The sequence below is a fragment of the Macaca fascicularis genome, chromosome 17 (assembly GCF_037993035.2).
Source record: "Macaca fascicularis isolate 582-1 chromosome 17, T2T-MFA8v1.1".
NCBI lineage: Eukaryota > Metazoa > Chordata > Mammalia > Primates > Cercopithecidae > Macaca > Macaca fascicularis.
In genome coordinates this window covers 13,069,875-13,092,472 of record NC_088391.1, presented here as the reverse complement: position 1 = coordinate 13,092,472, position 22,598 = coordinate 13,069,875, and the positions used below count along the sequence as shown (strand labels likewise).

The 22,598-nt window shown below is 41.2% G+C and overlaps 1 protein-coding gene across 2 annotated transcripts in view; it reads left to right on the top strand.

Moving 5' to 3' along the window:
* STARD13 (StAR related lipid transfer domain containing 13) overlaps nt 1-22,598 on the top strand; it is a 557,856-nt gene that overhangs the window by 279,516 nt on the left and 255,742 nt on the right. The window contains exon 1 of one of the 2 annotated variants that reach the window (XM_005585616.5): nt 19,074-19,440. The exons of the other annotated variant lie outside the window; for it this stretch is intronic. Coding sequence (XP_005585673.3) covers nt 19,317-19,440 — 124 coding nt within the window. The 5' untranslated portion in view covers nt 19,074-19,316. Of the gene's footprint in view, nt 1-19,073; nt 19,441-22,598 lie in introns of those variants that run through there. 2 annotated transcript variants of the gene reach the window in all.

Sequence of the window (22,598 nt, the reverse complement as noted above, 5' to 3'; positions counted from 1 at the left end):
CAGCATGTAGCCTGAAGCATGACCTCTGTTGGTCTTAATGTAATCAAATTCATCATTGATATGGCAGTAGCAAATGAGAAAAGCTAGTGGGCATTTGTGGGGTAATGAAAACAAAAGGATAGTTATTTGTTTTTTCTGAATTGTATTATTTGGCTAATGTATAGGCCAAGAAAACTACTAATAATAGCCAAAACAATCCTGTCTCAGTTTTACTTTCTCACACTCTGGCCTTTCTGCTTTGTGATTTATTTTTAGCTCAAGAACTTCCTACCACAAACTCTCATTAGGCCATAGAGTCACATTGGTTGTATATGGCTATAACCATGTGCCTTCTGTGGGATAGTTTAATGGAAATTCAGTCGGTTCATGTTTGAAAGGATTACATAAAACTTCTTTGAATAATTAGCACAGCATCCCAACAAAGGGTTAGTTGATTTTTTTCCCATGAAAGGTCAGACAAGAGAAAGTCATTTAGAAGGCATACAAGATTGCTTTCCTGGGGTCATTTTCATTCTGAATTATGAAACAACTTCAAAGACATGAGTCAATCTCTTAGTATTTTTTGATACAAAACATTACTATTGAGTAACTGTAGTTCAGTGACAACATCTTCACTGGATTAACATAAATGAGAGCTAATAATGGTGCATTCATGCACATATGTAGGTGTATTCAAAGGGTATGTGTGAGGACATTAGCCAGCGTCATTCTTAGCCCTTCATTATGACTCCCTATTTACTCAACTCCTGACTTTATGATGAATGATTCATTTGGAATGAACTTTTTGTGCCCTTTCAGATATATAGAGGTTACATATGTCGCCCTGACTGCTTACGTCTAATACTTTCAACTTTTTTCTGGCTTTTGTAGACTCTTTCACTAACCTTTGTTTTGAAGTGATTTGTCTGATTGCTTACATTAAAAGGGGTTAAACATGAATAGAGAGTCAGAGTGGGGAATCCATAGGCCCTCTCACTTCTTTCTGATTGGTTGCTTGTTAAGTCGAAAATGTGGCAGGTGTTTCTGAGATGCAACCAATTCTTTCAAGTTTCTTTGTCTGAACTTTAATTGGAATTCAAACAGAAGTAAATTTCATGATGACATTTTCCTAATTTCAGTTCTGAAATAGAAGAGATATGGTATTGTATAAAAACCCAGCATTGAAAATGAGGAGTTCATGCATTAGGTATAAAACGTGTACCTGTCATTATATAATTTTAGAAAAGAGACCTCAGAGGATCTCCATTTTATTTCTCACTTTACAAATGAGAAAGCAAATGAGAGCTGGTGAGTTTAAGGGACCAACCAAACGTTCTCTAGCTCATCAATGACAGAGCAAGGATGAGAATTCAGGGAGCAGAAGGGAACTCAGTGCAGTGTCCTTTTTACTATTGCATAGCACCTTCCTTCAGTGAGTCCTTTTCAGAAGCAGCATACTAATCAATTCTTGCCTTTTTAATCAGACAAACCCTGTGCAAAGATGAAATCAAAAGATTGTTTCTTTATTATATGTTGAAATTTTTCTTAACCTTCACCATGAAAAAATAATGCTTATATAAAAATAATGCTTAAAATAGCAAATATTTTTGACAAGGTGACAAAATGCTCTCTGGTAGGTAGGAAATCCTTAATGGCATCAGTCTAAAATTCATAGTGGTTGACAACTTCATACACAGACCCAAAGAGGGTCCACTTTCTCAGAGGTTTTTCAGAAAGGACATAGTGTCTAACAGGTTTAACCAGAGAAGATATGGAAACAAACAAACAAAAAAAGCTGACCTTTTCTATAGCATACTTTCAGATGTTAGTAAGGGTGAGAATAGACAAGACTAGGATAGCATTTCAGAGTATCTCTTTGCTCAGATGGTAGAAGCATTGACATTGAAGGAGGAAAGATAATGAAATCCTTTCTTTTATTGAGGAGGAGCCCATGTAAAATTTCTGGGAGCATATTTCATACCAGTTTATTTAGAGATGAAGTGGATTGATCTTGATTGTGAGACAGATTTTTAGACAAAACTAATTATTTCTTTGAAATTATTTTTTCTATACTTAAAGAAAATGTCAAAGTGACTGGGAGCGGTTGCTCACACCTGTAATCTCAGCACTTTGGGAGGCCGAGACGGGAGGATCACCTGAGGTCAGGAGTTAAAGACCAGCCTGGCCAACATGGTGAAACCCATCTCTACCAAAAATACAAAACTTAGCCCAGCATGGTGGTGGGTGCCTGTAACACTAGCCGAGGCATGAGAATCGCTTGAACCCGGGAGGTGGAGTTGCAGTGAGCCAAGATCATGCCACTACACTCCAGCCTGGGCGACAGAATGAGATTCTGTCTCAAAAAAAAAAAAAAAAAAAAGAACAAGAAAAGAAAATATGTCAAAGGAAAACAGAGTGACTTTCAGAAAATATAATTTTGTTTTACGTAAGAATGCTGCAAAATACCAGGATACTGATTAAATTATAACCAAGCACCAAATAAATCCTAGGATATTTTTTAAATGCTACTAGCAGTGTTGTACATGTATTTCTTCTTCTGAAACTAATTGTACCATGAAAACCATTGTTCCCTATTCTCCCGACCCTGCTGAGAGTGAGAGATGTATGGAAATTCAGCAAAAGTGACCCATAAATATCAAAATTAATTCATTCTAGGAATTCATTTGATTCAAATCATTTATTTGATTCTAAAAGGATCAAAGGTGGTTAGTAGAGCTGTTTACAATAGATTCACTTAAAAAAGCTCCCAGTGATTGATGGTTTTACGTGCCAGGCCGTTCTAAGTACTTTACAAATATCTTATTTAATCTTTGCAACTGTCCTATGAGGCGGGGAAAATTATTGTCCCCATTTTACAGATAAGAAAGCAGAAACACGAGAGAAGCTATAACTTGTTCCAGCAAATAGCAGAGCTCAACTGGAAAACATCTAGGATAAAGGCCATGAACAATATGCTTATGTACTTTATCATGCAGCTTCCATCTATTTCTAATATTTAGAGCTATCATGATAATTTGTCTTTTGAATGTAACGCTAGAAACATCTGGAGAAATTAAGTTTAAAAAATTTAAAGCTTATGACTCGATCAATATTTCTTGAATCACTTAACAGATGTTTATTGAGGGGCAACTGTGAGCCAAGCCCAGGGATTTTCTTTTCCATTAATGATAAGTTTCTCTCAAAGCAAGGGAAATTTCTTCCAACTGCCTTCAAAAAAAAAAAAAAAAAAACTGTATGTAAAAAATATATGTAATGCACGTATATGTGCATGTATGAACATATATACACATTTTAAAACAAATAGAAAGTGAGCTTTCAGATCCTTTGTACAAGCCTAAAACAAGTGACATTCGATTAGAAGAAAAGTATGTTCTCAAGTTGATTTCCATTTGCCTTGAACTACTAGATCTGTTTCCACACCATTAACTTTGCTCAGGACAGACAAATAAGGATCCATTAGAAAACGTTCTTAAGTTAAATGTAAGCTTTTTTGAAGTGGGCATTATTTTTTTGGTAACTAACGTCAAGTGCACTGAAATGGAATAAAGATGGTGATTTTTCAAGGTATTTGAAGGGAGAAAGCCTCAGCAAGAGTGGTATGCATTTTCACTGCAAAAGGCCAGATTTAATTTGGCAGTGGAGATCAAGGAGCAGGTAAGGTTTCATCTGTGTCAGCAGTAAAAGGAAACAACAGAGGCACCTGCCAAATGTCTCAATTGTTTCAGAAGCTGACAAGGCTGGGAGGAGGCTACTTCTGAATTGGTCTAGGATGCCCGATGAGGCTAAATAGAAGTAAAGATGTTACCCCGCTTGTAGAGTGGCGGGATAAAATGCAGAACAATACAGACACCAATGCATTTTATGGGACATATAGGGAAAAATTATTTGTTTGTTCACTTGAAATTCAAATTGAACTAGGCATCCTGTGTGTCTATTTGCTAAATCTGGTAGCCCCATTCACTTCCCAAGTCTGCAGCTCACCCGGGCTCCAAGCTACTGGTGGCTCCCATGGTCTTGGTCAGAGATGCCAGTAGGGGATATATATGGATTGTGCTGGAATCTCTAACGAGGAATGTACGGAGGGCCTTCCAGAACAGTTTCCTGGAGGCTGGAAATTCCTGCCGGCCTAACCCCATGGGAGGCACACTAAATGTTGGGCCGGCTTCTCTGAGTGCTGGTTGGAGGAGGGTTAGTTGGCTTGCCTCATATCCGCAGCCACCACCTTGTTTCTGTCCAGACTGTCATTCTCAAAGCTTTCCTACTCTATACTCTTGTTTAAGACCCTTCACAGCACAGGCCCTTTTGTTCCTATATTGCTATCTCTAGCACCAAGCACAGAGCCCAGGACATAGTAGATGTCCAGTAAATGTTTCCTGAACTTGATGTTTTCAAAGGTGGTGGTGCTGTTGCTGCTGCTGTTTCTTGCTAAAAACAGCAAGGAGGAAACAGGGATAAATTGTTCCATCCTGGTCATCCATTATTTTTCTTAATTTTTGAAAGCCCATAGTGAAAGACAGAGCTGCATGCATATAATGCCTTTATACTATGTGTCCAACACAGTGTCTGGGACACAGAACGTACCCAACAAATATTTGTTGAGTGAGTGAATGTTAATTATGACATTTGAGTATAAAGAGGGCTGGCATAGATCTATCTACGATTCTCAGGAGTACCATTTCACTGAAAGAGTTTTCCTGTGTTATAGGCACCGGGCCAGGATCGAGGAGGGAGGCTGGTTAGATGTGACCTAGCTCGGGACACATTGAGAAGAGTTGGTGGGGGTTTCAAGGAGGAAGTGGAGGCAGATATGAGTCATGGGGTTTACTCCCCTGAGATAAGAAGTGTTTGAAGTAAGGGGGAGAGACTGGGGTAAAAGCAGTACCAAACAGCAGTAATAAGAAAAAGAAAGAGGAAGGAAACCCCAAACCACATTATCAGGAAGCTAGGGAGAGTTCTTATAGTTACTGGGCCCTTGGAACACTTTTTTCCAAATGGCCACATATCTGGCCGTGACAGATGTAAATTAATATGCACTAATTGTGAGAGATTACTAAATCCTTAGATTCACCTAAAACAACACACTTTCTTAAATGTAGTTCAATGAGGCCGGGCGCGGTGGCTCAAGCCTGTAATCCCAGCACTTTGGGAGGCCGAGACGGGCGGATCATGAGGTCAGGAGATCGAGACCATCCTGGCTAATACGGTGAAACCCCGTCTCTACTAAAAAGTACAAAGAAAAAAAACTAGCCGGGCGAAGTGGCGGGTGCCTGTAGTCCCAGCTACTCGGGAGGCTGAGGCAGGAGAATGGCGTGAACCCGAGAGGAGGAGCTTGCAGTGAGCTGGGATCCGGCCACTGCACTCCAGCCTGGGTGACAGAGCAAGATTCCGTCTCAAAAAAAAAAAAAAAGAAATCTTTATCACACTTCACTACAACATTGGATACAGGCAGGAAAAAAATACTTTCAGTGAGAACTGAGTTTTCCCCAAAATTGCCTCTAATTGATTTACATTATATAATAAGATGAAGGCATGCTAGATAGGCAACCTGATGCCATCTTACTTTGGGATGCTTTTCTCACGAGGATGAAAGCAGAAATGGACCAGCTTAAAGCAAACCTAACAATGGGACGCTCAAGAATTAAACAAATGGCTGTGAAACCGTAAGGAACTTACTGCTGGGGGTTCTAATACATGAGGTATGTTTTATTGTTGTTTTTACTATTTGTCCTTTTTTTTTTTTTTTTTTTTTTGAGAGCTACTCGCCTTTGGGAAGTGATAGTTTTAATCTTTTTTCTCCTTACTGCAGTTAACTGGATTGCAGATATCATAGACTGAATTTAATTGAAGCCAGCTTGTATGTGTCATTGATTAACTGTTTAAGGCAGAGAACTGTCTGCAGGTTTCAAAACTCAGCTTGAAGTTTTTACCCAAATGTGTGCTTTATTAGAAATAAATTGAAAGAAGATCTGGAAACAGCTGGAAACATTCTTTTTTTATGTCTAACATACATTTTGTAAGAGAAAAGCAGTCAAAAATTAAGTCATTTGGACTATGATAAAGCTCATCTCTGACCTGATAAAAAATGTGCTTTTCCCTTGTTCTTGATATATTATCTCATAGCGACAGAAGAATCATGAATGTGCATGCTGTTAATGCTGCCATTAATCACTTGGCTATATACTGATTTCAATGTATTTTTAAGGCAGACATAGACTACCAGATACTTAAGTGGTATTCTCTCACAGGCCATGGGTAACCTTCTGTCCTATGACTCAAAATCCCTCATGGAAAATAAACTTTTAGCTTGAATCCAAAAGGTTAGCTTTCATAAGAGTTCATCTTTGAACCCCCAGCAATAAGCTCCTTTCACTAAATGTTGATATAATATCCGGCCTATCAAATGAAATCAGTGTTTGATGTTTATGAAACTCATAGGACTGTACAAACGTGCTATTTTATAAGGCATTAATCCAGAGGTCCAATAATATGTACAGTGAAGTTTATCTTGACAGGTGAATCAACTCATTGCTAAGGAAAATAGCCGGACAATACTATCCTTGTTACTGAGCTGCAGGTGTTTAAAGAGCTTAGTGAACTAAGGGGGAAATTTCCCAGCACCACATGGCAGGAATGAATGGTAGGGAAGGAAGCAAATCTCAGTTAGTTGGTTAGGCAGGTGTTTAGAAAATTTAAAAGGGAAAATAGAAATCTAAAATCCAAAGCAGGTACCTGATTAAGTTTTTATGGCCTTATTAGAAATAATAAAAGAGCTACGGTTAGAAACAGGAAGATGAAGTTATTTCTTTCTAAATAATCTTTTTTAGAATAATAAAGTGAAAGTTTTGGAGATAACCTCATTCTGAAAATTTACAGTGTCCAGATTACAGGGAATTCAGTTATCTAAAAACAAACATACTGGCTATCAGCCTCTGAAATATTTGTTAAATCCCTCCAGGGTCTGTGACAGAGTTCTATCCTTGATCCTGTCTTTCTTAAGCTAGCTGTAATAGAATGGCAAGAAGTATTATTTGCAAGCATTTTTGACAATAGTAGTCCAGTGATCTATACATATAAGTGATATATTCATTGACATACTGAGCAAGCATAAGCCATTCTGTGTCTATGATACTATACCTAGAAAAAAATTCTATATAACCCTGTGATAAAAGTCTCCAACCAGCATTTTTAAGAAAATACTTGCCTAAAATTTTAAAAAGAAAACTATCGATGGATGTATTTTCAGTATGCTGATAATACCTTAATAAAAATATTTTAAAACATGAGGGTGGCACCAAAAATAAAATAAAAGCATTGAAAAGAAATTAGGAAAATAACAGAAAGGGATTTGTCAGCAGCAGCAATTAATGGCTTGAGTGAAAACTATTATGTTTTATAATTATACCAAGAAAACCATGCTAAGTAGAGAGAAGACAATCAAAGCAAAATGTTTTACTGGTCCAACACCTGACCTGCAATGAATTTATAGTTCATGGGTGAGGGTTACAGTGAGCATGATTTATTCTTCATGGTATTGAAACCTGAAGAATTGCATTTAGTATTTAACTCTCTCACTATTCATCTACAAAGCCCCTTTGATGAAATCATGGCATTTTATCTGCTAGATAATCTTATGTTCACTCTTGGCTGCTACTACCTAAGGGTCAAGGAGGGAAATCTCAAGTCTTGCTACCTGCCTTATCTTCCTTGGCAGGGCTCCCTCCTCCAGCCCCGACTGTCACCATCCAGCATCCCGAGGTGTTCAGATGCACAGTTTAACCTTATAACTGTGCACTGAATGCAGAGGCACCAGCTGTGTACTGTTGATGCACATGAGAAGCCTACCTTTATTTTGCCTAGTTCCCTTTGCTCTATTAAAGCCTCTAAAAACATCTCCTTCCAGCATCTCCTGTTACCAATTCCTGTTACTTTCTAGATTTCTCTATCAGGAGCCTCAAGGCTGTGGATGTTTGTTTGGTCCACCTCTTCCCACGCTTCCCCATAGACGCCACCATTCCCTTCAGCCTCCGTTTCTTACCCTCATCTCTTAGGAACCCGGGACCTTTACTGCTTGAGGCTCAGATGAGCCTCAGTCCGTTCATTTTGTGGTCATCTCACATCAGTGTGGAAGGTGCCCAGCTGATTCGTCTCCAGAGTTTTTACCTCTTGCAGTCACCTCTGTCCAGAGTGAATTCCCGCAGTTTCTGTTCCTGCTCCAGCCCTTTTATATGTTGTATTGGAGCCCCTCTCTGTTCTCCTGGTTTCATGTAACTGCTACCTTTCTTTTCTCATCCATATCCTGTAGTTTTTGCTCCTCTTTCTTAATCGTTATTCTATTCTCCTTTAAAACCACACACACATTGCCCACAAGGAAGTTATATTTTCCCCTAAATTTTCCCCTTAAATTTTACAACATTTTAAAAAAAATTGTATTCCCATTCAGACACACAACGAACTTGCACATTAAATTCATGATAAACTCTTAAATATTAAGAGTAACCAATTCATTTTTATTATATTTTTAAAATACTGATGACTGTGCATTTATCTTTTAACAAAGAACACTTCAAACTCCAACTTTGGTGTGAGTGGAGTCAAGAGTTTATTTTACTATGTTTTTAAATTTTATTTTTTGTTGAGATGGAGTCTCATATGTTGCTTAGATTGGTCTTGAACTCTTGGCCTCCCAAAATGCTATGATTACAGGCTTGAGTCACTGTTCCTGGCTGAGGGAGGGGGTTAATTTATGATAGCATTAGTTTAATCAAGTGTAAAATGTAGATTTGAGGGGGGAGGACCTTAAGTAATGTTTTAAATTAATCAGCTTGATCAAATATTCCAAAACACTGTTCATCACATTCACCCATAATGCATGGCTATTGTGAAATTTCCTGTCATTCATGGCTAATCAATTGCGACTTAATAGTTATGTGTTTGTATGTGCATTTTCTATGTTTTTAATGAATTAATGCTAAATATTTCAACATTTGGAAGGATAATGCATTGGTATACCTAACTTCTCTAGCCCACTCTACAGCCCCAGTTTTCAATTCTTAATTCATTCGGTCAATATATATTGAGCATTTATTATGTTATTAGCACTGCATTCACCACTAGGGATGCAGACATTAAAAATCCACTTCCTACCCTCAGGAGGGTTATAATCCAATCTAGTAAGAAAACCGTTACTTTGTGGGGCTTAGGCGTAACTTTAGAAAAGAAGAGTCAGTGTGCTCCAGGCAGGAGGAACATGTGCAAAGGCACTGAGGCAGAGAGTGTGGTGCATTCAAGGAACTGCCAGTTCCTCTCTTTCCCCTGTGAGTATCTGACAAGTGTTGGTGTTGAGGGTAAGAGGAAGAAAGCATACCAGGGCCTCGAGGACAGTGATGAAGATTTAAGCTAACCACTGTGACTGTTCCTGGAGAACAGGAACTAGACTCTGCTAGAGACAAGGCAAAGATTTTGCTGATAATTCTCACCCCATTGGCATCATGTCATCAGTCTGTGCAGTCTGGAACTTCATTGACTGTGTGTGGTGGCCTGCACATAAGACTAGATAGAGGGGTTTTGCCAAACAGGCACGGAATAACTAAGAAATAAAATAGCTCTTTGTGTGCATGTGTGTGTGTACTGAGAAAGTGTTTGAAAGTTTGGTTCATAGAGCTTAACCCAAGTCTAGGAGGGCATGATGTCAAGGAAAAGGACTGATTAAGTAAAGGAAAGGCAAACGCAAAGATCACAAGACAAGATGAGGAATGCTAAAAGGATACAAGTACCATATAGAAGCTAAGATAAAGCTTCAAGATTCTGGAAGCACAGTGGTAGTGACTTGGCCCGGGGTGCGTCCCTGGGAGTAGGTGGGGTGAAGTGGAGTGGAGACAAATGTCCTGGAGTTGTGAGTTGAAATATTTAAGCTCTCCAGGTGATGCAGGACAGACTCTTCTAGGATTGATAATTTCCGCTGATGGCACTAGCTTTCTTGGTAAATGACGTGTGATTCCTTGAGCATCTAGTGTGCGTCAAACACTGCGCTAGGTGCCGGCAATCAGTGTCTGGAAAGAAAGACAAGGTCCTTGCTCTTATGGGATTTACAATCTAGTGAAGGGGCAAGTCAAGCAAGGAATAAAAAATAATCACAAAATATTATGTGGACATATGTTCTGGTCAGAGTTTAGTGAAGTTTGATCATAAAATGGTCAGGAAAGGCTTCCAAAGAGGGGACAGCTATGCTAAGACCTAAAAGTTAAGAAAATCAAATTCAACAACCTATGTTGTTGTGGTGGTTGTCATTGTTGTTGTTGAGTTCACCATGTGCCGGGCAGTGTTCTAGGAACAGAGGATGCAAAGAGAAATAAAATAGAGGTCCAGGGTTACACAAATAAAATAGAGCTATCGATAAAATCCATTAAATCCAAAAGATTTCCCAGGACTCCAAAGATGGATTTGGATTTGTAGTTTTTCCCTTATTGATATGGTTTGGATGTTTGTCCCCTCCAAATCTCATGTGCAAATGTGATTCCCAGTGTTGGAGGTGGAGCCTGGTGGGAGGTGATTGGATCATAAGGATGGATAACTCATGAATAGTTTAGCACCATCCCCTTGGTGATGAATGAGTTCTCACTCAGTTAGTCCACACAAGAGCTGGTTGTCCCTCACCGTTGCTCTTGCTCTTGCCATGTGATCCTCCTGCCCGCTCCCGCTTCTGCCATGATTGTAAGCTTCCTGAGGCCCTCACCAAAAGCCAAGCAGATGTTGGTGCCACACTTGTACAGCCTGCAGAACAATGTACCAATTAAATCTATTTTCTTTATAAATTACCCAGCTTCAGGTATTTCTTTATAGTGACACAAAGTGGCCTAACACATTAAGTAATATCAAACATTTTTATTTTAAATGGTACTTGCAAAATAATGTATAAAAATAATTACAACAAATATATTATTAGCAATGAATGACCACTACTGAAGTGATATAGAAAATATAGTATTTTCTCATATGGAAGGTAAATGCAGTTGACCCTTTGATATAGTTTGGCTCTGCGTCCCCACCCAAATCTCATGTTGAATTGTAATTCCCAGTGTTGGGGGGGACCTCGTGGGAGGTGATTGAATCATGGGTGTGGATTTCCCCCTTGCTGTTCTCATGGTAGTGAGTGAGTTCTCATGAGATCTAGTTGTTTAAAAGTGTGTAGCACTTCCCCCTTCACTATCTTTCTCCTCTCCACCATGGTAAGACGTGCTTGCTTCTCCTTTGCCTCTTGCCATAATTGTGTAAGTTTCCTGAGGACTCCCAGCCATGTTTCCTGTACAGTCTGTGGAACTGTGAGTCAATTAAACCTCTTCTCTTTATAAATTAGCCAGTCTCGGGTAGTTCTTGAACAACGCAGGAGTTAGGGGGACCAGGTCCTCCTGCTCCCCCGACCTATAGTCAAAAATCCAAGTATAACTTTTGACTCCCCAGAAATTTAACTACTAATAGCTTACTGTTAACTGGAAGCCTTATCAATAATATAAACTGTTGGTTAACACATGTTTTGTTATTTTGCATGTATTATATATTATATTCTTTCATTAAAGCAAGTTAAAGAAAATATATTCACTATTCATTAAGTGCAAGTGGACCGTCACAAAGGTCTTCATTCTCATTGTCTTCACGTTGAGTAAGCTGATGAGCAGGAAGAAGAAAAGAGGGTTGGTCTTGCTGTCTCGGAGGTGGCAGAGGCAGAAGAAGTAGAGAAGGTGGAAAGGGAGGCAGGCACACTCAGTGTAGCGTTTTTTGAAAAAAAAAATCCACATGTAAGTGGACCCATGCTGTTCAAGCCTATATTGTTCAAGGATCAACTATGTGTCCTTCTGTGTAGACAGAAGGAAAACGTATATTAAACAATAAAAGTAATTTCCATTGCCCCAGATACTCTTAAAACTAATAACTCTCATTTATTAACCATGTTATCACAAGGCACTAACAGGAAGACACTTAAAGTTTTAAAAAGTTGAACTCCTAACCTAAGTGATCCACCCACCTTGGCCTCCCAAAGACTGGATTTAAAGATGGATGGTAAACATTTGAGTCTTGGTTCTGCAACTTATTAGCTGATGATTTTGATCAAATCATTTAAATTTTCTGAAATTGTTTTCCTGCCACTTTTGTTTTGTTTTTCTAAGGAGTAGCAGTTGACCTCATGTGCTAGTTATATTAAATAACGCTTACAAGACGCATTATCCTGGGTAGTGTTAAACTAGAGCAAGGTCTTATTAAAGATGAAATTCCTAAATAAAATGCCATACCTACACAGATTAATTAACAAGGTGGGAGGTAGTACTGAGATAGCTCCAAAAGACTTTCCTCTAGAATGTGGAACAAATGCTGCCTGCCTTTAGAGATGCCAAAGGTTTGTTCAATATGTATTTGTGGAATAAACATAATTGGAGTGGAGGGTTACCCCATGGAAGGCGACAAGGGTCCCAGCCCCTTCCAACTGTCCACACCAGTAAACATACTTAATCAGCCTTGATTTATGTCAGCAGTTGGAACACAATTAGGGCCACCAGGAGAGACCTGTGTCACTCTAGGAATAAAGATCTTTGTTGAATAAATATATTTTTATGCATGCAAGTAGGAAATGTACTTGCTCCATATGTGGATTTTCCCTAAACTTTCCTATTATTTACAATACCTTTCATTTTGATGACACTTTAATTATAAAACACTCTCATATATGGTTTAACTATGAGCAGGCTAGGTAGAACAAAGAGTTCTTTGCTGCATTTGACAGATAAGGAAACCTATGTTTAGGGAGATTAAATAGCTTCTATCTCTCCTACACCTTATCATTCCCAGAGCTGAGATGTGAATCCTATTCTCGTACCTCCCACATCCCGTGCTAGTTTATAATACTCATTAGTGACTTCTTGCTGTTTAGCATGAGGCTATTCAGAATTTGGCTGGACTGGAATCTCATGAGAATTGCAGAAATGGTTTAGGCAAACAACAACAACAATAGCAATTAAAATTTAATGAATGCTCATTATATGCCAGGCACCATTCTAAATATTTTGCATGTACTATTGCATTTGATCCTTGCCAAAAACCCTATGAGGTAAGCATTATTATAATCCCCATTTTATAGATGCTGAGGCTGAGGAACTCAGAAAATGGGTAACTTACGGAGATTACACAGCTAGTAGGTGCAGAGCCGTGGTATGAACCTAGTTGGCTACCTCCTCTGTCTGTGCCATCAGTCACTTCCCTGTACTGCCTGTGGGAACTGGGGACTGGCTTTCAGTGCTCTTCAGATGATGTGTTCATTGACCTTAAGAAGCTCAGTAACAATGGAAGAATGCTTCACAGTGTATGTTTGAGGTCTCAAACTACTCTATGTATACTAAGACAGTCATAACAAATTACCTAAATCGATATGCTAATGCGAGGTTGTGTGCTAAGCTAAGCTACTTACTCAACCTTTATAAAACAGACAGGCTGAAGGATGGCACAAGTGATGTCAAGATGATTTCAATCACTGGAAACGTCTTCAATCCAATGGCCTGTGAATGCCATCAGAAATTTGTAAGACACTTCCCCAAGGTCTCCCATATGGTAATCATGGTTCCCCAAAGTGTACATGAAAATATAGAAAGGAATTGTGATATTTGTAAAGTTGATGACTATGATATGACATTCAGCCTGAAGATTCAAAGCATTCACCAGTCTACATCAGGGAAATGTGAAACACAGCCAAAGTTATTAATTGGCAATGCAGAGTTTACAGCTAACACTAAATTTTGCTTCCAAGAAAGTGTAGAGCCTGATGCTTTTTTAATTAACAGAACAAAACCCAAAATGCAATCAAAATTGTTAGCATTCAAAGACTGGCAGATTCAGAGCATGGCAATGGGATACACAGATAGACCAATCAGGGCAGGCACAGATTGGTGACTGTCATCCAAGGACCCAGCTTGAAAAGTCAGCTTCTCCAGAACTTTCAGCAACACTTTTAAAATGAGGAAATAAATAATATGAGATTGCATTTCACAATCTCCAACAACATGTCCCTGAAATGGAGCCTGAAGGATACATCAAAGGAAGAGTTGCTACACCCCATCTCTCCTGGGAAGGGAACATGCAGGGAAAGAGTTGCAAGAGCTCTTCACCCTTCTACCCTGCAGCAAAGGAAAATGGGTCTCCTCAAGAAAGGTATTTCCCCACAGCAAAGCTGCAAGCAACATGAAATAATGCACTATGACTATGGGTTCTTGGTGAAGGATTCCTGGCCTGGTACAGTTAGAAATTGGGCTCTATTCTCAAGCAAAGGCTTCCAGCAAAAAAAATACCACAGCAAGCAGACCGTGGAATGTGCTTCTCCACTCTTCTGTAGGGGGTGATGGCACAGAATCAGAGTTGAACATGGGAGGGAAGTGGAAGGGATAAAAATGTAATGGAATTGCAGAGTTGTTGGCATTCAGATGTGTAGGTGGTGGGCGGCAAGTCCTGCTTATTGCCTGTGGTTGTGAAAGGCAATGGTGATGGTTCTTATTACATAGCAGTAAGGGAAGGAGAAAAATATATGTATTTTTTTCATTTGTCAAAGTTATTTATCACAGGATTATTTGTAATTTTAGAAATTTGGAGAAAAATGTCCAAAATTGTGAAAGCTTTAAAATAAATTATAGTGTGTTTATCCCACAGAATTTTAGATATTCATTAAAAACTATATTTTAAAAGAAAATACATTGGAAAAATGCTCACAATCTACTGCTTAGTGAAAAAAATGAAAAACTTGGTATAAAAACTCTTCCAAGTTTTTTTAATATGCAAGGAAAAAACTAAAAAGGCCAATTTTCAAATGTTGTCAGCTCTCTTTTTGGTAATATTACAGGTACTTTTAATGTTTCTATTATAATTTTTATGTGTTTAAAAAACTATAATTATCAGTATGTATTACCTCTATGTTTAAAATTAATAAACATTATATAAGAAGAGAGTGATAATTAATGAGAATGAAGCAATATCAGCATAAGCATTCCTAAAATTTTCACTTATCCTAAGGAGGATCCTAGTGGTAACCAGTCATTTAAAACTATAGGAATAGTCATTCAGTCAGTAAATGATCCTACTCCTACTATGTGCTGTTCACTGAAAAAGGTACAAGGGGTTGAGAAATAAAAGTCCTGTACTAGTCCTAGTTGGAGGAACTCAGGACTGCAGGGACAACTGAGAAGAAACAGGTAAGGACACTTAGCTCTAGCTCTTTGATAAGTGCTCCTCTGGCAGTATCCCCAAAGCACAGCAGAAACACAGTGGAAGAGGAACCCATCCAGCCACTGGGATTTGTAGAAGGATCAAGGAGAAGGTGATATGTGAGTGCATCTGAGTTGAATCTCGAAGGATGAGTGAAGACGAAAAAAATTAGAGTAAGGGCATTCAAGCACAGCTGATATATAAAGACATAGAGTGCGGTGCAAGCAAGAGCTTTCAAATGGGACTCTTTTTATGCTGAAATTCAGGGAAGGGAAAGAGAAAACTTGAACTGAATTGGTTACTCAGGAGATAGAGAGGTGGGGAAAGATTGAAGCAATATAGGATGTATGGAGGAGTTTCAGATGTCTTCTAGATTTCTCTCTCAGTCACTAGATGGGTGGTAGCGCCAGTTGGCTCACATAGGAAATAGAGATGAAAAGCAGGTTTGGAAGGAAAGTTCTGGAGATACCCATCAGGAAGTTAAACAATACATGGCCCTAGAGTAGAATCATTCATTTATTCTATAAGTATTTACTGACCATAACTGTCCGCGACTGTTTTAGGTACTGAGGATGCACAAGCAAGTAAGACAGACAGGGCCTCAGTTCTCAGGGAGCTCACAGTCTGCCTGGGAGACCGACCACAAACAAACAAACATAATGTCTGGAAGTGGAAGTGCTATCAGGAAAACTAAACTAGATGTCGTGAGAAGGAGCTATTTCGGTTGGGTGTCAGGCATGGCTTCTTGAAAGGGCTCCGGATGGATTTGGGCTAGGACAGTAATGTAATTATGATAGTATTGTTGTTGGGAGCATAGGCTAGGTCCTTTCTGTGTGCCAAATGGATTATTTCATTTAATCCATACTGCAATCGTCTAGGGAGGTACTATTGAGAGGCAGAAACATATGCAGAATCAAACGGGACGCTGCCTTTAGCCACATTCTTAACCACATATACTGTCTATCTATAGCCCGTCAGGCCTTAAGAAGGACCATGTGAGGCCGTCTGTGAAAAGGAGGAACCCAGGGGAGGGTGTCGCCTGACAGCCACGAGACAAGCCTGTGTCAGAGGAAGGAAATGGGCTGCAGTGTCCAATGGTCCATGCACCCTGGAAAGGACAACAATAACTGGAACACGTCGTTAGATTTAGCAACCAGATGATTATTGGTGACCTTGGCAAGATCATGTTCATTGAGGAAGGGAGGAAGCCCAGATTGCAGTGTTGACAAGGAAAGACTTCTCTTCCCAGGGACACAGGGTAAAGGCAGTGGGCTTTAGAATGGCTGCTGTTGTTTTAGTTTTGGTTTGTTTAAAAGCAGGGTGAGACTGGAGGGTTGAGCCTATGGAGAGCGAGAGATTGAGGGTCTGTGAAGGAGAGGAAATAACCCATGTAGCAAAGTCCCTGTTGGGATAAGAAGGGAAAGAAAGCCCAACACATGTGAGGGGCGTGGTCTCGGGCTGGAAGAACAATACCTCTTCCACTGAGATGGAAGGGAAGATTCTAAGCAAGAAGGGAGGTAGGGCTAGGGGGTTACCTGAGTTCTTTTCTCTGAAGTAGGTGATATTTTCATCTGGTGAAGGCCCCAGAGGGGATTCTACCTAAGGTTCAGCTTTAAAACAGATCTTGAGGAGAATGAGAGTGGATGCTGTACAAATGACTGCAAGTAGCCCTGAGGTTCCTATTGAGGTTGGAACACTTGGCATTTGTGGCAGCTCCATCTGCACAGCTGTGTGGTTTCTTCCAACAGGGCCAGCAGCCGGGGCTGGCAGAGAGCTGGGCCATGCTGGGTGGCACACACTGCTCAGCCGGCACCTGTTCCAGGCAGATCATTTCCGTCTTTCATCTGGGCTTCTCTTGGACAGTCCTCAATTCATGGGCCATCCGACAGCCAGAACTAAACAAATGTGCAATGCCAGAATTTAGTCTTCACATTAGTCATTTAAGGAAAACCCCTAATCAATGGCATCTGAATATAAAATACGTGCTAGAATAGAAAGTAGTAGGGGCCCATGCTCTTGAGAGCTAAATGATCACTAAAATAGCTAGAATGGTTATGTTCTGTTCCCGCGTGTATAATGTTAAAACTACTGCCTCTGTTTGATTCAATAAGGGGTCCCTTCTATAAGTCAAATACACAGCTTTCCTGGGAATGTAATTGTTAAACATTTTGTTGTTACACTGTATAGCAGCCACTTTAAGATAACAGGAGTCTTGTTCTTTGCAGAGCATTTTGTTACCTCTACATGCATACAAAGCAGAGGATGGAATCAAAAGGGTATTTGGCTTGGGTCCAGAAAGCAATCTGGATTAGTCTATATAACTGGCTGTCACAGTTTCAAGTCCATTTCTGATCCATGACTTATTGCTTCATAACTGACTATTTCAAATATTTACCAGGATGCTACAAAAAAAAAAAAAAAAAAAAAAAAAAAGATCTCATTACTTTCTAGCTCATTCTGAGGTATGTTTCACTAGTTAACATTTTAAAATATTTAAAGTAACAAAATAAGACAATAAAGACTATTTCTTACCATTGTCCCTGTCATTCCCATTTTCTACCAACAAGATAAACTGATGGAGGGAATATTTGCTAGAAGTGTAGCAGAAGTGTAGAGGGAATACTTTAGCTAGAGGTTAGTTTCCACCCCCTAAGGCAGTAGCAATTTATATAATAGAGGAAGGACTGAATACTTCTAATTTTCAAACTTCCTGTAGAGCACCTGAAATTAAAATGAATATCTGATTAAATTTTGGTTCTTATTTGGCAGCCTGGTACAAAGACATTTAAAAAGAAATGAGATTCAAGCAATTTTGCAGATTCAAGAATTCAGAAATTCCTTTTGAAAAATGTGTTCCTCTCCCCAAACCTGAGGTGTAAGGCATTAACCACATCTCTGAATTAGTTAAATGTTGTCACAGTTACTTTCTTGGAAGACCTCAAAGCACTTCAGAAACGACACTTTGTGAAATGCAGGACACCCTGAGGCCTGAGATAGTATTGTCTTCTCCTTATGAATGAGTTGAAGCCCAGGAAGTGGACTTGGACTTCAGTGATGATGTACTTCTTAAAGAGCCAATACACTTCCCTCTTTCCTTCAGGAATCAGAGTTAATTTCTAACTACAAGCCTACTTTACATTTTTGGCTAAAATACCTTAAAATTCTTCTATTTTTGTATTTCACTTCTTCATAATACCTACTTCTTTAACTGCATACAGATTGTAATGCTTTCTCAAACTATGTAAATCTCTTTTAGGTAGGTTCCTCATGGTTTGACCTTAATATTTTAAAGTTATTTTCCTCCTCATAATGGCTATGCAATGGAAATAATATTTTGACACTTCAAACCATATTAATTTGATTGTAGTTTGCAGCCAGATAATTATTTCATTGAAGAAATCAGGAAGGATTAACATAATGTTCAGTTTACCAATATTGAACATCAAAAGAATGTCAGCCAAACCGAGTAGCTGACTTCAAGTGACTTGAATTCAGGGAAACTGGGATGAGTTATGCTCTCACTGTGGCATATATAAATTTTTGTTGTTGTTGTAGTTGTGAAGATGGTAGTTTCTGAAACTGAAAAATAAAGGAAAGTATCAAGAAATAGGAGGAATATGGTCCAGCCCCTGATTTCTGGGTAAAACTGGAAGAAAGCTGGAAGCTTCTTGAGTGGGGGGCCGTGGGGACCAGGCTGTCAGGTTGGGCGAGGGAGGGAAGGGGAAGCGCGCTCCTGGAAGGCGTGGGGCGCGAGGCAGCCAGGGGGAGGGCAGGGGAGGGAGGGGAGTGGAGGAGCGCCCAACGGAGGGGAGGAGGGGAGGAGAAGGAAAGTGGGAAAGGAGTAGAGGAGTTGGCGAGCGCAGAGATTGACCTAGCGTGGCGCTCCTGGTGGCCAGGCATCCCGGTCCTCGCGCGTGGCGCAGCCTCCCGGCGCCGGACTGACCCATGTCGCGCCCGCATTGGGTCCCGGGACCCCGGCGGGAGTGCCGCGTCCGTCCTCCCCAGTCGCCGGGAGTCTGAGTCGCGGGCCACGCGGGAGTGGCGGTGCCGAGCCCGCCGGTCGTTATGAGGAGGGATCTAACATGACCAGCAAACGGAAACCTTGCCAAACGCGGCTCAGGAGATCCATCAGTGAGCAGTTGCGGGACTCCACGGCCAGAGCCTGGGATCTGCTGTGGAAGAACGTCCGGGAGAGGCGGCTGGCAGGTCAGTGCCCCGGAGACGCCGGGACCCAGTGGGGCTGGGGAGGCGCTGACCGCGTAGCTCTCCCGGGCCCGCCGCCCTCCTCTGCCCTGGGCTCCCGGGCATGAGTTTCAGAGCCCAAGGCCCGGGCGAGCGGGCTGCGGGCACCACCCTCCCTGGGCCGGGCCCCGAGCGCCCGCCCGCCGCACCTCCCGGTGGGTGGGTGTGGGCTCCGTGCCGGACGCGCGCTGACAGCCCGGCCTGGTGCTCCATGCTGGCGGGCCGCGGGACAGGGGTTACCTGGAGGGGCTGCCCCCTACTCCGCTGCCATCCCATTCCACCCCAGTGAATAAGTGCCCAGACCAAGTGGCCCTTCGCAAAGGCTGCCCCCTCCCAACTTTGCCTTCTCCACGTGGGACACATCCACTGAGTGCGCGGGAGGGAGAGTGTATGCAAGGCAAGGAGCACGTCCAAAGCGCCGCAGACCAGCTGCTCAGGGGTAGAGGGGGAGACGTGAAGGGATACAGGTGGACGGTAGTTGGTGCAGGTAGCTGGCTGGCTGTCCGCAGGCCCTGCCAGCTGTGAAAGCAGGCTTTCCTCCCTTTGAGGTTGCAAGCAAGGGCCTCCCTTTGGGACTCCATTGCCCACGAATCAGAGCAAGAGAGGAAGTGATTGTTTTGAGCCAGGAGGTCCTTAAGAATCCTTGCTTGGATCAGAAGGCCGCCCCATCCTTAGTACCTCCCCCAGTGTCACACTGCCCCTTGCTGCTTCTGTGCATGCTCCATGGGACCCTCTTTCTGTAGGGCCAAGGATGCAGTGGGTGGTCCAGCCACCTCAGAGCTTTCACTGGCAACTTTAGGACCCTTTAGTCACTGCCTCATGCCTGCCCCAATAAGAGAAAGTGGCCAGACTCCACAGCACAGTTCCTGGGCAGTGCAGGGTTTAGGGCCCCTTCGCCAACATGTTAGCTGCTGGAAGATGCTTCAGGGACTGGGGGAAGCATGATTGGAATGGCCCCTGAGGTGACCCCGAGGCAAGTCTCTGGACCTTGTTGCCTCTGTGTCCTCTCCAGGGCTATCTCTTGAGCTGGGCAGTGACCACCACATGGGGCAGAAGAAAGTTCTAGAGAAGAAGGTCTGATGCCTAGGCAGAAGGAAAGGATGCCACTGGTGAAGTGGGAGATCTAACCTTCTTTGAACTCCTCCCTTTTTTCCTTATTTGAACTGTAAAGCAAGTGGTTTGCTAGATATTCTGCCCTTAAACTCATGCACCCACATCCCTCATCCACCTGAAAGCATTCTGGGGAAGATGCCCAGAATCTATAGCACCTTGAGAGAAGGTCGCTAGCAAGCTAAATTAAAAGTGGAGATTATGGATGATTCCAACACTTGATGTTGTAAGCATACGATGTTGATTCCACATTTTCTCTCCAACACAGTGGCCACATTTAGTGTGCACCCAAGAAATAAACAGACTTTTTTGGTTTGGACCCAGAAATAAATTGTGGTAACCCAGCAGTTTTGACTGTTGATGTTTAAAAACCTGTACATGCACTGTAGACCTCAATTAATAACAATTAATAACTTTCCCTATTATCATGCTAAATTGTATATTCTACATGATGGATGGTTTTAGAGAAATTTTTGTGGTCTAGTAAACTTTTGTTGCTTCATAACTTCAGAATGCTTACTGCAAATGTCTCTTTCATAGCTTCTGTTATTTACGTTTGTTAAGTTTGTTAAATCAGTGGGTCCTCAGGAAACAAGAAGTCATTCCAGGAGGCCTGCCAAGGCTGTGCTGGGTTTTTATAGAACCTGAGACCAAAGATGACTGCAGCTGTCTCTTTCAAGAAGCGATCTGGGAAGGAAGAGAGTGTCATGTAAAGACTTAGAACTATTAAGATTGTCCAAGAAAGTCATATTCACATGAATTTTACATTGCAGTTAAGGTGGTGAAGGGAAAAAGGTTTTTTTTGAGACAGAGTCTTGCTCTGCCGCCCAGGCTGGAGTGCAGTGGTGTGATCTTGGCTCACTGCAAGCTCTGCCTCCCGGGTTCACGCCATTCTCCTGCCTCAGCCTCCCGAGTAGCTGGGACTACTGGCGCCCACCACTACGCCCAGCTAATTTTTTGTATTTTTAGTAGAGACGGGGTTTCACCATGTTAGTCAGGATGGTCTCAATCTCCTGACCTCATGATCTGCCCACCTCGGCCTCCCAAAGTGCTGGGATTACAGGCATGAGCCACCGCGCCCAGCCGGGAAAAAGTTTTAATCCTTGGAAATAAACTGTAGATAGAGACTTTAAGATCATGAATATATAGAGGGCTAAAAGTGGTTTCAGAATAGGAAATATAAGAGTGCTCTCAAGAGTAGTGCAATTATTTTTTAAAATAGCGGTATGAGGTTTGAAAATGTTTAATCAGAATACTAATATCTGCTTACCCATAATCTGCTTACCACTCTGCTCACAGTGGATGCCAGCAGGTTATTCAGCTGGGACCAAACAATCCTCTGTGAGGCCAACTTTAGCTTCTGCTTCTCTAAACAAGGTGGGATGCCTGCCACAAAACCAGGCCAACTCCGTAAAGGCACTTTTAGATGCAAATTGATTTTCTGGGGTTTTCTTGCTAAGGTGGCTAAAATATGGAACTTTGGCCATGAGACACTGAAATACTTAAGTTATTAATGTTGGCATCAATTCTAGGTGAAAATGTTCTTCATTTGTAAAAGTGTTCTTTATATGGTTCAGTTCACAATACCAGAATAATCAACCATAGTCATGTATCACTTTACGATGAAGATATAGTCTAAGAAATGCATTGTTAGGTGATTTCATTGGTTGAGTGAATCAAGTGTAAATCATAGAATGTATTTACACAAACTTGGTTGGTATAGCCTGCTACACACCTAGGCTATATGGTGTGGCCTATTTCTCCTAGATTACAAACCTGTAGAGCATATTACTATACTAAATACTGTGGGCAATGGTAACACAATGGCAAGTATTTTTGTCTCTAAACACATCTAAAAAGAAAGGGTACAGTAGTCAGGCATGGTGGCGCATGCCTGTAATCTCAGCACTTTGGGAGGCCAAGGTGGGCAGATCACTGGAGGACAAGAGTTCGAGACCAGCCTGGCCAACATAGTGAAACCCCATCTCTACTAAAATAAACAAACAAAAAAA